General features: G+C 42.8%; 1 protein-coding gene across 1 annotated transcript in view; it reads right to left on the reverse strand.

The window, feature by feature from the left end:
- dph6 (diphthamine biosynthesis 6) overlaps positions 1 to 15,329 on the reverse strand; it is a 78,746-nt gene that overhangs the window by 49,326 nt on the left and 14,091 nt on the right. The window contains exons 4-5 of the mRNA XM_061696230.1: positions 5,036 to 5,109; positions 3,417 to 3,535 (exon numbers count right to left, since the gene is read on the reverse strand). Of these exons, the coding sequence (XP_061552214.1) occupies positions 3,417 to 3,535; positions 5,036 to 5,109 (193 nt within the window). The remainder of the gene's footprint in view (positions 1 to 3,416; positions 3,536 to 5,035; positions 5,110 to 15,329) is intronic.

Consider the following 15,329-nt stretch of genomic DNA (forward strand, 5'->3'; position numbering starts at 1 on the left):
CCTAGGTGAGGGACCAGAAAAAGCACAGCTAAAAGTCCCCCTATGATGAGTAAATTGTTGGAATCACGTGTTCCCTTGCCCGGATGCGGGTCACCGGGGCCCCCCTCTGGAGCCAGGCCTGGAGGTGGGGCTTGAGGGCGAGTGCACCCATGGGGCCCGGCCGGGCACAGACCAACAGGGTAACGTGGGTCCCCCTTCCCATGGGCTCATCGCCTGTGGGAGGGCCCATAGAGGTCAGGTCCAGTGTGAGCTGGAAAGTGGCCAAAGGCAGGGAGCTTGGCGGTCCGATCCCCGACTACAGAAGCTGGGTCTAGGGACGTGGAACATCATCTCTCTGTCAGGGAAAGAGCCCGAGCCGGTGTGGGAGATCGAAAAGTTCTGACTACACACAGTCGGCCTCGCCTCCACACACATCTTGAGCTCTTGTACCAGTCCTCTTGAGAGGGGTTGGACTCTCTTCCACTCTTGAGTTGCCTACGGTGAGAGGCGCCGAGCATGTGTGGGTATACTTATTGACCTCTGGGTCGGCTAGTGCACTCCTGTGGACGAGAGGGTAGCCTCCCTCCGCCTTCGGGTGGGGGGACGAGTATTATTTGTGTCTATGCACCAAACCCACCGTTTTTGGAGTCTTTGGAGAGGTTGCTGGCGATTGCTCCCGCTGGGGGACTTTAATTCTCATGTAGGCAATAATAGTGAGACCTGGAAGGGCGTGAGTTTCCTCTGTAGGGTGTCCGGGCTCTCCCTTAGAGATAGGGTGAGAAGCTCTGTCATCCGGGAGTGGCTCAGAGTAGAGCCGCTGCTCCTCCACATCGAGAGAAGCCAGATGAAATGGCTCGGGCACCTGATTAGGATGCCTCCCCGGTGAGGTGTTCGGGGCACGTCCCACCGGGAGGAGACCCCAGGGACAAACCAGGACACGCTGGAGAGACTATGTCTCCCGGCTGGCTTGGGAACGCCTTGGGGTCTCCCCGGAAGAGCTGGATGCAGTGGGAAGTGAGAGGGAAGTCTGGGCTTCCCTGCTAAAGCTACTGCTACTAAGCTACTGATTTATACTGTTTGTGAAAAAAAAAACTTCTCATATATAATGTACGTACGTATATACTCTAGGTATGTCCTTCAAGAATGTTTTCAATAATTAAAAAGTAAAGAGTTACAAAAAAAAACAGATGCAAAGTGCCTTTCTATGACCCTGTTTCATCATTTTTGACTAAGTCAGTTTTAGCTTCTTTTTTTTTTAAATCCTGTTGTTGCCTGATTTCCATTATTTAAATTTCAGTACTTTTTTGTCAGATTCAAGTTAATTCAGTGACCATTGGGGCTTTTTTCTTTCTTTAATGGAGGAGTACCGACAATTTTGTCCACGTAAGTAAATTTTCTTCTACTTTCCTCTTGTTACATGGTATTAAGCTGCCATCAGCACAGATTTCAAACTTGCAGAAAATTCACTTAGGGGATTATCCCGCATTTGGACAGCTGTCTTTTCACAACGGGGATTTGTCATCAAGCTATATCCTCATCTTAAGAAAAAAAAGATACTTTTCTTTATCCATTCACTTTTAATTTGCACCTATCTTCGCAAGCAGCAAAACGTAGGAATAATAATCTTTATTGACTTGGCAGGAAAGCGCATTGATGCATTTTGTCTTATTATTTTGACAGAATATCATAAGCTGTTTGAGCTGTCATTTCATAGGGGGACTTAAACTTTGACCTCCACATTTTTTTCTTCATAAGGTAAATCCCTTCAAATCGCTGTCCGTTTCTGTCTCCAAAAATCACACACACACACACACACACACACACACACACACACACACACACACACACACAGAGGCTAACAGGTACGCCGTTGTGCTGTCACACAATTTCCCTTAAAAATTCACTGCTCAGACCTGCTCCCACCAAAAGCTGCAATTAGAAGAGGACTGCCTAAAGGCCCCCATTCTGTAGTCTCCTTTCTAATTACCAGTGCCGCAGGACAACTAAGGAATCAGGGAAGGGCCGATAAGATCTCTCCACTTTTTTACCTGTAGCCAAAACACACGCACACACTCACACGCAAACACAGATATAGTGGGAGCTCTCGCCCCACGCGCAAAAAAGACATCTGAGGTGACGTTTCTTTCTAATTTGCGAAATAATATGGAGGATTTACTTTCAGATGAAGATGTGTTTATGATAAAGAGAGGAAGGTCACACGGTGACTGCCTAATGTAAAGTGTAGCTTTTCATTTTTTCTTTATGTGAATTGTACCCCGAAACGTTGATTAACATTTTTTTTCATTGTTTTCCCCAGACATTAAGACTCTGTAAAGTGGAGTCATAGATCTGTTTCTAAATATATTATAAATGTTTGAAGATAATGGCTGAAAATTTGGAAAGACTAAGAACTGTGTAGTACACAATTGTGGAGGTGTATAGTGTTGAACTGTTTTTCACCATTTCAGTTTTGCTGATATTTTGAGCGTGTCAAAAACAGCCCCCCAGTAACGTACTTGGGCGGTCCAGCATGAGTCACTCCAAATCAATTAAGGTGATGTAGCAATTTCATTCTGCACAATTACGTGTTGCTGCAAGCAGCTCTGCCTACTCCTCGAGTAGGGCAAAAACGTGATGAGAGACTAGTCAAAGTGACGCTCTAAACATCAATGTGGCATGGTAAACTCAACAAATCAAGAAGTCCACTCGTCAGTACAACCCCTAGTAACGGTTAACCACTAATGAGTCATGGTCAGGAGAAGTGTAGAATAGTTTCTCACCAGGAAACTCAAAATGTGTCTCTGCCAGTGGCATCACATTAATAAAAGTGAACATTTGAACACCGAAGAAAAGTTTAACTTTTTGTTTTTGCTTTTCTCAACATCCTCTCTTGTTATTCAGTCATCTTCTCGCCCTCGGGCTCCCAAACAGGCAGGTAGGGTGCAGGTTACGGCGCGTTTAGCTCAGACAGAAGCAGTTGAGAGATATAAATGAGCGCTCACCCATTTTCATCAAGCAAGTACGGAAAGGGGATGTTGCTCCAGTACGACGAGGGACACGTGCCATTTATTGACGGGCTGAATGTGAACGGGAGAAGCTGGGCGATCACCTGCGATTACTTCTCAGCTGCCAGCCAGCCGCACACAATAGCGTACACACCCTCCTCCCTCAGCGCTCCTTATCTCCTCAAATTGTTCTCTGCTTCAATACCTTTGCCTCTGGCACACGTCTCGACAACCAATGCTAAGCCAGAGATTCGCGATGAGGCTATTATTCTGCTTGTCTCGCTTTCTTCTCCCCTCATCCTATCACTCACTTACCAAAATTCTTCGATCCCCGTGACTACTTAACAAAGCCTCAGGAGATAGGAAAATGGTTGACCGTGAGGGGAGGGGATTGGTTTGACGGACAAAAAGAGAAAGGGGAGGCCATCTCACCGAAGGCGGCGACTTTGATGAGTATGGCGTGGACGTCAGATGATATCATCTCAGAGAGCAGCAACTCCTGGTCTCGGCGCCACAGGTAGGCCAGAGGCTGCAAACCAAGACGCAAACACCTGGAGGGGAACAGGTGAATGTGAGATTCGGGGAAGCAGCTTGAATGCAGTGACACCTTGAAGTTTGAGCGCCCCTAAAAGTTGTACAAGAATGTTGTACAACTGTTGTTGAAAAATATGCCAAAACTTATATTTTGGGAATTGTTGAAAAACATATTGTTGTGGAGAAAATAATGTAACAATTGTTTTTGTGTGAAAATCTGTGTTTTCTGATGACACACACACCTTGTCCATGTGTTGTATGATCATTTCAATCCATAGATATATTTATTTTACAAAACCTGTGAATATCTTGTAACATCTAAAATTATTATTATTTTTTTCTTATTTAAAATATTTTTTTCCAAATATAACTATGCCCAAAACTATAACTTTTCTTCATTGTATTCTGACATTTAACATTAATGAAGAAATAGTACTGGTATAAAAACATTTAAGTTTTCTACCATCAAAAATAATTAAAAATATATTTATTGGAGAAAAAAAAGCTTTTCTTTCTGTCGTGATTCAGTGATTTCTGACTACATAACTAAGGAAATAGGGAAATTAAGTCAAATTGCTATCACAAGTTAAGAAGTGTGTGTCATAAAATTAATATACACATACTTTGAAAAAAGCTTTACTCTGTGCGAAAAAAACAAACATTTTATTCATATTTTCCCTGACATAAAATTGCAATACAAATGTTCATAGTCGATCCAGGAAATTAAGTCAAATGCCTAAACCCAGCTCATGAAAATAACAAGGGTATACGAGATGTGTCAGAAAGGTTTCAGCAGCAGGTCCACCAATAGCGTTTGCTTTCTTCAGTGTGCAAGAAGAGGCGAGAGTTGTGGCAGGACAACTCGTCCAATGACAACATGCCTGTTCCCAATGCCTTGAGAATCCGAACACTGACGTGCTGGAGCAACTTCCCCACTCACCCGAATGAGTGGGGAAGTTGAATGATTTTTTTTTTCCTCATTCCCAAGCTCGAGGAGGTCATCAAGGTTTGAAGATGTGGGCGACATCAAGAAGGCCGTGACGACAGAGCTGCGGAGGATTTCCTTCCTGAAGTGCAAGAACACTTGGCTGGGAAAATGTGTTAAGACTCCAGGCGGACTACTTCAAAGTAAAAACTTGTAGTTTGGATTTGATATATATCTTTTGAGACACCAGTCCTGAAACGTTTCTGACACACACTTGTAAATGCATATTCAGAACAGGTCTGCACATTTACACAGAAAAGCATTCTACTCAGGAAATGGCTGAAAGTGCAATGAGCAAACTGACAGAAGAATCCTGCTAGGACCTCTTTAATGCGATCCCTGAAAACCTCTGCTGGGTGCGGTTCGAGGTTTAGCTGTGTACACTTGTGACCGCACATATGCTATGAAGCTTGGAAGAGTGGGCTGCTAAACACAACTTCTAGATCCCGTTGCTAATTTCGGAATGAAGTCCAATTAAACTCAAAACAAGCGTGTTATACCCCCAAGTGTGTGTGTGTGTTGTGAGACTTACACATTTTCAACACGGATCCTCTGGTAATCAGAGAGAATGGCCCCTGCCGACACTGCGTCGACACCCTCGTTTTCCTGTGGCGAGAACGAAGGAACCTTCAAATACAAAGCTTTTTTTTTCTTTTTGTGCGATATACTCGGTAAAGGCAATGACGTTTGCATCCCGTGAGGGTTAAATACTGTTTGCTCAACCTACAATGGTGTTTCTAATCTGACCCGAGCCACACACAAACACATAGTGACATACGACGCGCACACATGGCAAGTCTTTCCATTCACTGTCAGGATGTTTACATTCTGTTCATATCAAAGTCACTGTGGTTCAGCCCATATTCCCTGGTGATTTGTGTACACAAGCTATGAGTCCTCGTGTGTAATACTACATTAGTGTGCCTTTGCTCCATATGCAGCCGTGATATACTCCAGTCTCTACTTTGCTGCAGCGGTCCATTTTCTTGCTTCCCTCAGTCTCTTCTTGAAAAAACTGTCTCCTAATGCAGAGAAGGTCAGAGGCCATTTATTGTCATCTACTGCTACTGATTGCAGATCACAATGTTGACGGACAAAAACAAAGATTGTTTTATTATCCTGCACTATAATACCCAGTATACACAATACACAGTCTTCAGCTGGCTTCAGTATTCTGTTTTCTTGCAGCCCTTAAAGGCCCTCACGGTGACCATCTACTGTATGCCAAGAAGTAAACACAGGAGACTCCTGTTCCTCCACTAATTTTGTTCTTTGTTAGCATGTCCAGCTCCGACTGATGCATTCAATGGTTTTCGCAGTTTCCTGCAGTGATATTTTGACAAACGAGTAGAGCCAATTACAGTTGATTTAGGCTGAAAACGGACCACACCCCAGACTGGTCGCAAAGAAGAAGACATTGCCAGCTGGAGGAAATAAAGCTTTGTGAACCACTACACTACCTATTACTCAGACTCCATAAGTGGAAAACAGACTGCTTGAGGCTGAAATACACTTCAGACTGGTCCCCTCCAACGGGAGGAATGGGGCATTGCCAGCTGGAGGAAAGTCAGCAATGCGAACTACTACACTACAAATGGCTCAAACTCCATAAGTAGAACCTTACCTCCCCGAACCACGGCTAGTAAAGCCAATCACAGCTGATTTAGTTTGAAAGGCACACTGGATTCCTGTATGGTCATCAGTCAATCACAGGGCCGATTATGAACCACAATACTCGCAATAGCTTAACTCTTGCTGTTTTCTTCCATTTTCACTTCCTGTACTGTAGCTAAAACTGCCCATTTTATTTTGTCCGTAGTGTATTTTCAAGATCACTGAGCGGCATTCTAAATGCTGTTCATCATATTCATGTACTGTATGACTCCAGGGCAGAACTGGAACAGATTCAAACCTGGAGCCGCACAAACAATCACACAAAAACAAGCAAGCTACAGTGGTGCATGCGCATACACACATTCCCTACCTCAGCACGTACTCCCCCACCGACACACACCTGCAGATTCATTAGAACATTACACCGACTGTAATTAGAATGCCAGGCTGGTGGTAGGAGCGCGGCCAGTAAATTACCCTTTAGACATTATCAATTTCCCTGGCTACTGGTCCTTAAGATAACCCTTGCGGTTGTCCTCCTCCTTCGCCCCTCTCCCGCCCCCGCTCGTTTCCTGCAATTTTTCTCTGCCTGATAAACATGCTGATTAAAGCGAACAGCGTGTAAACCTTTGATACTTTTCTAAATGAAATCCATGCCCTGCCTGGGGCATGATGCTGTGCTGCACACAAACAACTCCAAGTGGGCATGCCTCCTAATCAGATAAAAGATGAGGTGTTGTGTGTGCGTATATGCGTGTGTGTTTAGGTGCAAAACAGTGTGTGGTGTAAAAGGTAAAAAGGAGAACACATGCAGATAAACACGGCTCTAATTGTGGAAGCTCAGGTTTATACATCTTCAGGCCTCGGGATTCAGTATGTTTTAACATCCATCCATTGTAAGAAACATTACAGTCAATTCCACTGGCTGGTGACAGTAATTAAGTCGGACTGATAGTGTTTCAGGCACAGCGTAGGAGCTAAGGGGGCTGCAGGCACAGTCGTCTAATTCGAGGTAAGCCTCAAGGCCGGCGCTCTCGTCTAATGCAATGATAACCCTTTGCCTAAATGCAACTGTCAGTTCCTAAAGAGGCCAATTAGGAGGCACAGATTGGGATGAGGAAGGTCAAAAAGAAGAGTATAAGAGATAGGTTGGGCATATCGAGCGCATCAACACCAATGGTCCATGAAGAAAAAAATTATTTTGGATGGCTTTGAAACTGAAGGAATTTGAGACTTTGAGGTTGAGACTTGGCCTTACTCAACATTATGCAACCTTGTAGTTCATAGGCCAAGTTGCAATGGCAAGCCAATGACAACAAGCCAAATGAATCACACATCTTTACCATTTTAAAGCAGAAACTTTAGACCGACCTTTTGGGAAACAGTAGTTCATACTGCATCAGAGCTTATTCTATTTAATAATTGTACATAGAGGTGCATCTTAATACATTTGAATATTGTGGAGAACAGAATTTCTGTTGGTAGTTCAATTCAAAGACTGAAACTCATCAGATGGTGTAGGCAAAAAAAACAAAAACAAAAAATAAATCATTGCAATTTAGCATCAGCTATCTGTGATAGCTATACTACCGATAACGATACTATACCTGCTTCCAATTGGGACTCCTTGTCACTTTTCCATGTATCTTGTTATGCGAGACATGCCCACCCAATTTTGGGTTGATCTGTGAAGCTGATGTTGGGGGCAATTTTTTTCCTAACTTTCTTTACTGTACTTACATTTTTATCAGGATACACGCGTTTGCTTAAATGGGTGAGTTTTCAGGCATGTTGAGGCACCCAAAAGGTGATTCATTTGTCAGAAAAATTAAATAAAACGATTCCAAGAAGGCCTTTATCTATAGTAGCTTAAGAAATCAAAATACCTAAAGCTGCAAGGAACGACAGGCCCTCGTACCCACTTTTTAAAGTGGAATCCTCAACATGGTTTTCAAACTTTGACACTGTTATAGCATAACGTTTTGCAATTTAACATGGACCCTATCTGTCTACTATACCTGCTTCTGATTGGGGCTCATTTGAGTGACTTACCTTGTGGTGTTCGTCAATGTAGAAGGACTGAAATTCACCCAAATTAGCCCCCAAGAGGTGATTCATTCTTTAGGAGAATACTATGAGCAGCGATTCCAAGAGGGCTGATCATGGCAGCTAAAGAAATCAAAATAACAACTGATAAAGAGCTAAGGTAGCCCATAAATAATCATAACTATCTGGCTACGCGTTTGATGGGCTTTGACCTTGTATCCACATGACTGTTGACAGATATGTCCCATTCCATGTCACTTTCCCGCTTCATTAAAGGCGAATTCACCTAATGCCAGACCCTAAGCCCTGCATTAACTCGTGCTCCAAGCGGGACTAATTCGAGGCCGGCGTTGTGCGACCACACAACCCTGCAGGACCCCTGTCGGAGGTGACTACTAAACAAAGGCCCGGCTTGGCTATCCCTGTCCTCTCCATCAGGCACAAAAAAACGCTATTAATGAGGATCTATGGCCCTGAGCAATGGAAACCCTTGGTCCCCTAGCCATGTCCATCAAAGTACTTCGCCTCATGCAGTCATTAACTCCTGTTACTAATTGTCAAATTCATTAAACTCCTCCTTAGCCCCACATCCATATTGTCTCCCGTGTAAATGGATGGAAGAGGACTGAGTTATTAAGATGTCAGCTGCGGGGGAAGATTAAGGCCAGTAGGCATGCGCCACAAAGAAACAACACGGCCATTAAACTCAATCGCAAGGTAGTGTGCGTGATATACTTTGTAATTATATATACATTCATCTTGGTAAGGGCATAAAAGAGTTGTTTAATGGAATTCATAGTCACGCTGCCTTCAGGTAAAACATGTATTTGACCAAATGATAGGACAGGAGAAAAGCACAACAGATCTTGGTTCGAAATGCATCCCTTGTACATTAGAATCTCCAAAATTGAACAGAGTGTGTAATGTGACACTGTTTGACTTAAAAGTAATTTTGGTTTCCAAACAATTTTGACGTAATGCAAAATGAATTAATACAATTTTAAGATTAATTCTGTCATTCACTTTAGTGTCTGAAGTAATTCTACTCACCCTGACTAACAGTTAATGACTGACAGTAATGCAGTGGGAACCTACAAAAAGCAACCACGCTGGCATTTTTCAATAATCTTGAGTCGACATACATTGTTCCGTTTCGTACTGTGACTTGGATTTCTGTTTGAGTCACGCATTCCTGTTTGACTGTACCACGGTGGTACAATCATGATAACAGCACCACAGACTGTGTTATCTGGGTATATTTTGCTTGTTGGTTTTTTAGGAACAAACATTGAATAGAAAGATATATTATCATATTTGTTATGATCAGTTTTTTTTCTTGTAACTGGCTCTTAATTTTATTAATTGGAAAGTAGTTCAATGGAAAGTAAGCCTATTATTTTTTTTTGCATTTGTAATACGTTGTCTTGGCATTGTTTTATTGTAAATTGCCATCAATTCAAGTTATATGTCATATTTGCGAATTCCACCGTTGTTTTGCTGAAATGCCGTGTAAGTAATTATTTTGAAATGAAGGTCCGTGATAGTGTAGTGGTTTAGTTCCCACTCAGTGATGGGTTGAATGCGAATCGAATGGTTGTTTGTCAATGTATGCCCTGTGATTGACTGGTGACTAGTCCAGAATTTCTCTCATTTGTCAGCTGGGACAGTTTTCAGCTTCCCGCAACCCTGGACAGGATAAGCTGTCTAGATAAAGGATAGGTGGACTTTCAGGTGACAGTAACTAGTAATAATAAATGCATTACTTGCCCAACACAGCCTAATACGCAGGTGAAACTATAATATTGAGGAATAGAAGCCAGACGCAGCAACCAAGACAATCAATTATACCAGTAAATATTCATAATGCTATATTCCTTTGGAATACATAAGAAACCTCATTAGCTCCCTCCCAATGGCTGTCAGTGTGACGTCTTAATTATACTACTTAACAATACAAAAGCTCCATTTAGCAAAATGCTGGGTTTCCAAAATGCCTCCTTCAGCCCATTCTGGCAACGGTGAGATGCACGAGTTGGCGGATCTTGACTATTATGCGCCGCCTTGACAGATATTTCCATGCAAAAGAGACAAAAAAAAAATTCGCTTTTTATCGAGTCCAAAGTTGTTGACGCACACTTTCCATTATGTTATTGCCTCTTGTGTGTGGCGGGCTTCAGTATGATGGCAAGGAAGGAGGAGGCAGAGGAATGGAAGGCGACGAGGTAGAGAAATTAATTAAAGTGCTTTGAATGACAGCTTGCTCAAGGGCATCGGGGCGCCATCACACACTGTATTGCCGTCATCATATCGACGCCACTTCTAACCCCTATCCTTTACCCACCCTCCCAACCCCAACACCCCCCTTCTGTCAAATACTCCTAACAAGCCAACTCTTCCAGGTCCCATCAAGTAAGTGACTGGACGCTTTTAATGTTCTCTCCATTAGAACAGCCCGGCACCCTATAGTCATGTAATGTAATGACATGGTGAGAACATGGAGAGAGGGGCTGGGCCAGCTCAAGTGCACGTAGTACGTGGGAGATAGGGCCAACTTAGGTCAAGTGATTGTGTTTAATGCGACGCAGACACGCAGTCCCGAGGCGTGGCTGGCTGTCCCGACAACTCAAGACACGCCACACTGACAAGAAGCTCAGTGTTGGCTTATTTTGTTTTAAATCAGCGTCTTTGTCGCATTTTGGGAAGGTGGACATACCCCAAGGTGACTCACCGTGTTGCACAAGGAGTTCGGCCAGACATGATAGGATGACGTTATGATTCTAAGGCCCCCCAACGCCCAAAAAATACAATAAAAATAAAAAATATTTTCCATATTCAAAAAAACATCATATGGAATGCTTTGAAAATTCAGCATCAGAAGCCAGTTTCACTTCCATCCATCCATCCATTTTTGAGCCGCTTATCCTCACTAGGGTCGCGGGCATGCTGGCGCCTATCCCAGCTGTCATCGGGCAGGAGGCGGGGTACACCCTGAACTGGTTGCCAGCCAATCGCAGGGCACATACAAACAGACAACCATTCGTACTCACATGCACACCTGCGGGCAATTTTGAGTCTCCAATTTATGCATGTTTTTGGGATGTGCGAGGAAACCGGAGTGCCCGGAGAAAACACACGCAGGCACGGGGAGAATATGCAAACTCCACACAGGCGGGGACGGGGATTAAACCCGGGTCCTCAGAACTGTGAGGCTGACGCTCTAACCAGTCGGCCATCGTGCCGCCCAGTTTCACTTCATGACATGACATTTGGTAGGCATGTCGCTCTTGATTAGACACCAAAAAAAAATAGTCTCAAGAAGCCATGCGTAAAAACACATAAAGTCTGCTATTTTGGTTTGAAGCGGTCATTTTAAGTCAATGCTCTCCATTTCCAGGACTCCTTCAAAAACAAAGTTGTAGAGAAAGCGGACACACCTCAAGGTGACTCCCAAAGTCGCACAAGGAGTGATAGTAGACATTGGAGGAGGACGTTGTTATGATTCTTAGGCGAAATAAATTTACCAGGTTGAGGTCTTTCCATACATACCATATTTTGCAAGCATGTTCATTCAGGTGCAAATGTACGTATGGGAATGGTTGTGGGCAGGACGTTTGCAGGATCCTCTGTACTGATAAGCCTAAGGTTTTCACCTTTTGGGGTAAAGACAGCTTTACTTCCATCTAAAATCGGCCCATTAGAATTATACTTACCTCACAAATACACAATGGCAACTTGTTCCGAGCCGCTACAAATGCGATTCTAAACGGTGCAAAAAGTGAGACGAAATATTCAAAGCTAGGTACAATGCGTCAGTGTATGTCTTGACACGCAAGCTTAGCAGCTGTCTTTGCAAAGCTCCGGAAATCTTTCGCAGTCATTGGTAAATTGGCGAGGCTTTCTTTCCTGAGACGCCGTTGAGAGACGGGTCTGAGCTCACTGCCGGGCTCGTGGCGTGTCACGTGTCAGTCCGCAACAATTCAGTATGGCAGGAAAAGAACAACAAACCGCTCACAAAACTGGTTCTTAGGTAGGGTAAAATAGTAACCTCCAATGAGAGGTATGGTATTACAGACAGTCTCATCAACGCAATGAGTGAGAATGCTTATTGTCCCGTTGAAAGGGAAACTTTACAACCAACACTACTATCAACTATTGCTAGTTTCATTGCTAACTACATATACTGTATGCATTTTGTTGATTCATGTGTCCTTAGATATAATGCGGCAGACTAGTTTTACTGCTTGTTGTTTATACTCACATAAGCATATATAGTTCTTTATTCCGTATAGTACAGCTGTCACTTCACTGCTGGCTCTTATTTCATTCTGGTAGTAGCTTAAATATTTAGTATTCATGTATAGGTACTTTACGACCTGCAACTCTGCCGACTATTCTTGCTGCTGCTCACCTCTGTATACATAGTGTTTCTTATCCATGTAGTTGCCACATACGCTGTTTATATCTAGACTATTTATTGATAAATGTATAGTTTTTTTTAAACTAGCTACTGACTATTCTTACTTCTGTTGAAATTCACCTCCTTATACATAGTATCTATTCATGTTTAGTTTGGCATTCCCATCCCTATGCTGCTTGTTCTGTCAAAGAAAATATTCATTTATCTTTTGATAATTTATATTCTTGTGTGCTGCTACTGTCCACTTAATGCTCTGCAACAAGAATTTCCCCCTTTGGGCTAATAAAGGCTTATTACATTACATTCTGTGTTAGACATACTCATAATTCATTTACAACAATTCAGACACAGGGCCTAAGTGTATATGTATAGAATAACAGGAATGCAGTAAACTATGTAAAAAAGTTTAGAGAATAACATTTCACGAGTTTCCTCTTGGATATATATGGACAAATAAACACAGGCCTCACCGGAAGTGAGGCTAGGAGGGAGAAGGCCAAAGCAAGCACAAAGACCAGGTTTCACCAAGCCCAAGGACGAAGGAAGCGTTCTATATCAACATGGATGGAAAATTAAACGTTGGGCGGCAGTCGAAACGTAAGGTAGTTTATCAAACTACCATAGGCCCATGAATAGTTACAATTCAAGCCATGAAAACCAATACGTTAATGTTATTTTCTGCAGAAATTGAGACAATGTCCCGTTGTTTTTCACATTATCAACTGGGATTATTTTTGCAAAGAGAGGAAATGATGTAACAGCTACCAAACATTCCAGGTTTTCCTTGTCACCAATAAAAGGGTAAAATTTTCAGTGGGCTATACATCAAAAAAGAAAAAAAGAAAAAAACTAATCCCAGCTCCGTCACAGCTGAGGTAAGAATGTCTAAGACAGAAATCAAAATGAGAGTCTCTCATGCCACGGAGAGGTAAACCATGTCAGTTGCTTTTCATGGTCCGTATCAACCGGCGGGTCTGAGAGGGTCTATGCGCGTTTAAGTACTGACATCCACGTATATATACACACAGTCACGCGCTGATCTATAAACACACACACTCTCAAATGTAAATGTTGTTTCTGTTGAGGTCAGGTTCCAGGCTCTTGGCATATTGGCCCGCTCTGTCTGTCCTGTAGTCGACAGTGCGTCGGTCCAACCGACCATCACAGACCCTTCGCCCTCCCCCAGAGAGCGAATGCAGGAAAATATGCCAGTTTAACCTACCCTCCAGACTGGAGGTTGTGTTTTTCCAACAGTGGGTTATGACTTGAGCTTTGGAAACGTAAATGGGGCCTGCCACAAATATTTCTTCTGGGGAATGGCTCACAAAATAAAACATAAAAAAAGGTAATAATCTTTTTGGATCTAAAGACAGTTGAGCTGTCTGTTGTAAAATACTCAGCCTGACTGACTGTTGATACTATTTAAGTACATTTTTTTTCTCTAATAACAAACCAATAAATTAGGCTGAATGTCTACACTTAGATTCCACATTTCAGGTTTTGCCTGTGAAGAATACATTTTTAGAGGACCAGAGCGCTGTCTCTGGGTGAAAAAGAAGCAAATGTAAAAATCAATCAGAGCCATTGCCCACACATTGATCATAGCCAGTACAACTATCTGGAATGTCCCGAAGAAGAAATAAACCACTGGTGTAAGTACCTTAGGAACAATCCTAAGAAATAGGACAACAGTTGATGACAGAAACATTATCGAATCGATTGTCACTGTATTGTGATACCAACATTGGCAAAATATGACTGTGACTTTTTACATTATTATTTGGGTTTACCGCACAAAATAAATCAAAACAAAGCCTGTTTAGCCAATAAAGGCAATGGGCAATAGTTGAAACCCATTTTAAGGTTATTTTTGTTGTTGAAAATCATTTTGTTTAAGGGGAAATTGATGTATTTAATCTTTTATTTTGTGAAAGAAAATACACTTGGGGAACTATCAGAAAATAAGTTTGTTTAGAAAATGGTGTAACATCGAACTTGTTAATCAATGACTTGAATGCAAACGTCCTCTTAAAATATTGTCGAAATCTGCTAAACCCGACTGAACATGCGGCGCCTCCCCCACGGAACAAAGTGCTAGCATGGCAGTGCTTAGTGGCTCAATGCCCTTGATGAGGCAAGATAAGGGTATCAGCTTCCATCATCGCTAAACACGACTAAGCAAAGTACATTAAGTAGAAAAAAACAAACAAATTACAACGGCTCGAACCCCTGGCTCTTTATCTAGTGTCTAATTTGCGGGGATACACTAGCATCAATTTGGGGGGGTGGGGGGGGGGGGGTGGTCTACCTCTAATAGATCCCTCTACTTCCAAGCATGGGCCGACAAACAATGCGCTATACGCTGCGCCGTTATCCAGGCACTAGTGGTTTGCAAAACAAGCCTGCGAGTCACAACTGCATTGTTGGACAAACACAAGGATAAAGCTAACAATGCTATTGCATGAACAAAAGGTAAAGGGACCATAACACCAACATGAAACAAGTTTTGGCTGCTTTTAAGCTCATTCCATGAACAACATTCAGTGGTACCCCCGAGCCGCAAACAAGCTTGCATTAGCTCGGTTATTGATCGTCTCTCCTAAACCCTCGCCAGTGACCCCTGAGGTCATGATTTATGTATTAGGCTGCTTTTAAGAAAAATCCATTTTCCTGTTGAGCCACCACCCCCCCACCCCCCTGCCACCCTCCACCCGATGAACGTCTAATGCGGCACCGCGCCGGTAATCAG

This window comes from Phycodurus eques, chromosome 14 (genome assembly GCF_024500275.1).
Source record: "Phycodurus eques isolate BA_2022a chromosome 14, UOR_Pequ_1.1, whole genome shotgun sequence".
NCBI lineage: Eukaryota > Metazoa > Chordata > Actinopteri > Syngnathiformes > Syngnathidae > Phycodurus > Phycodurus eques.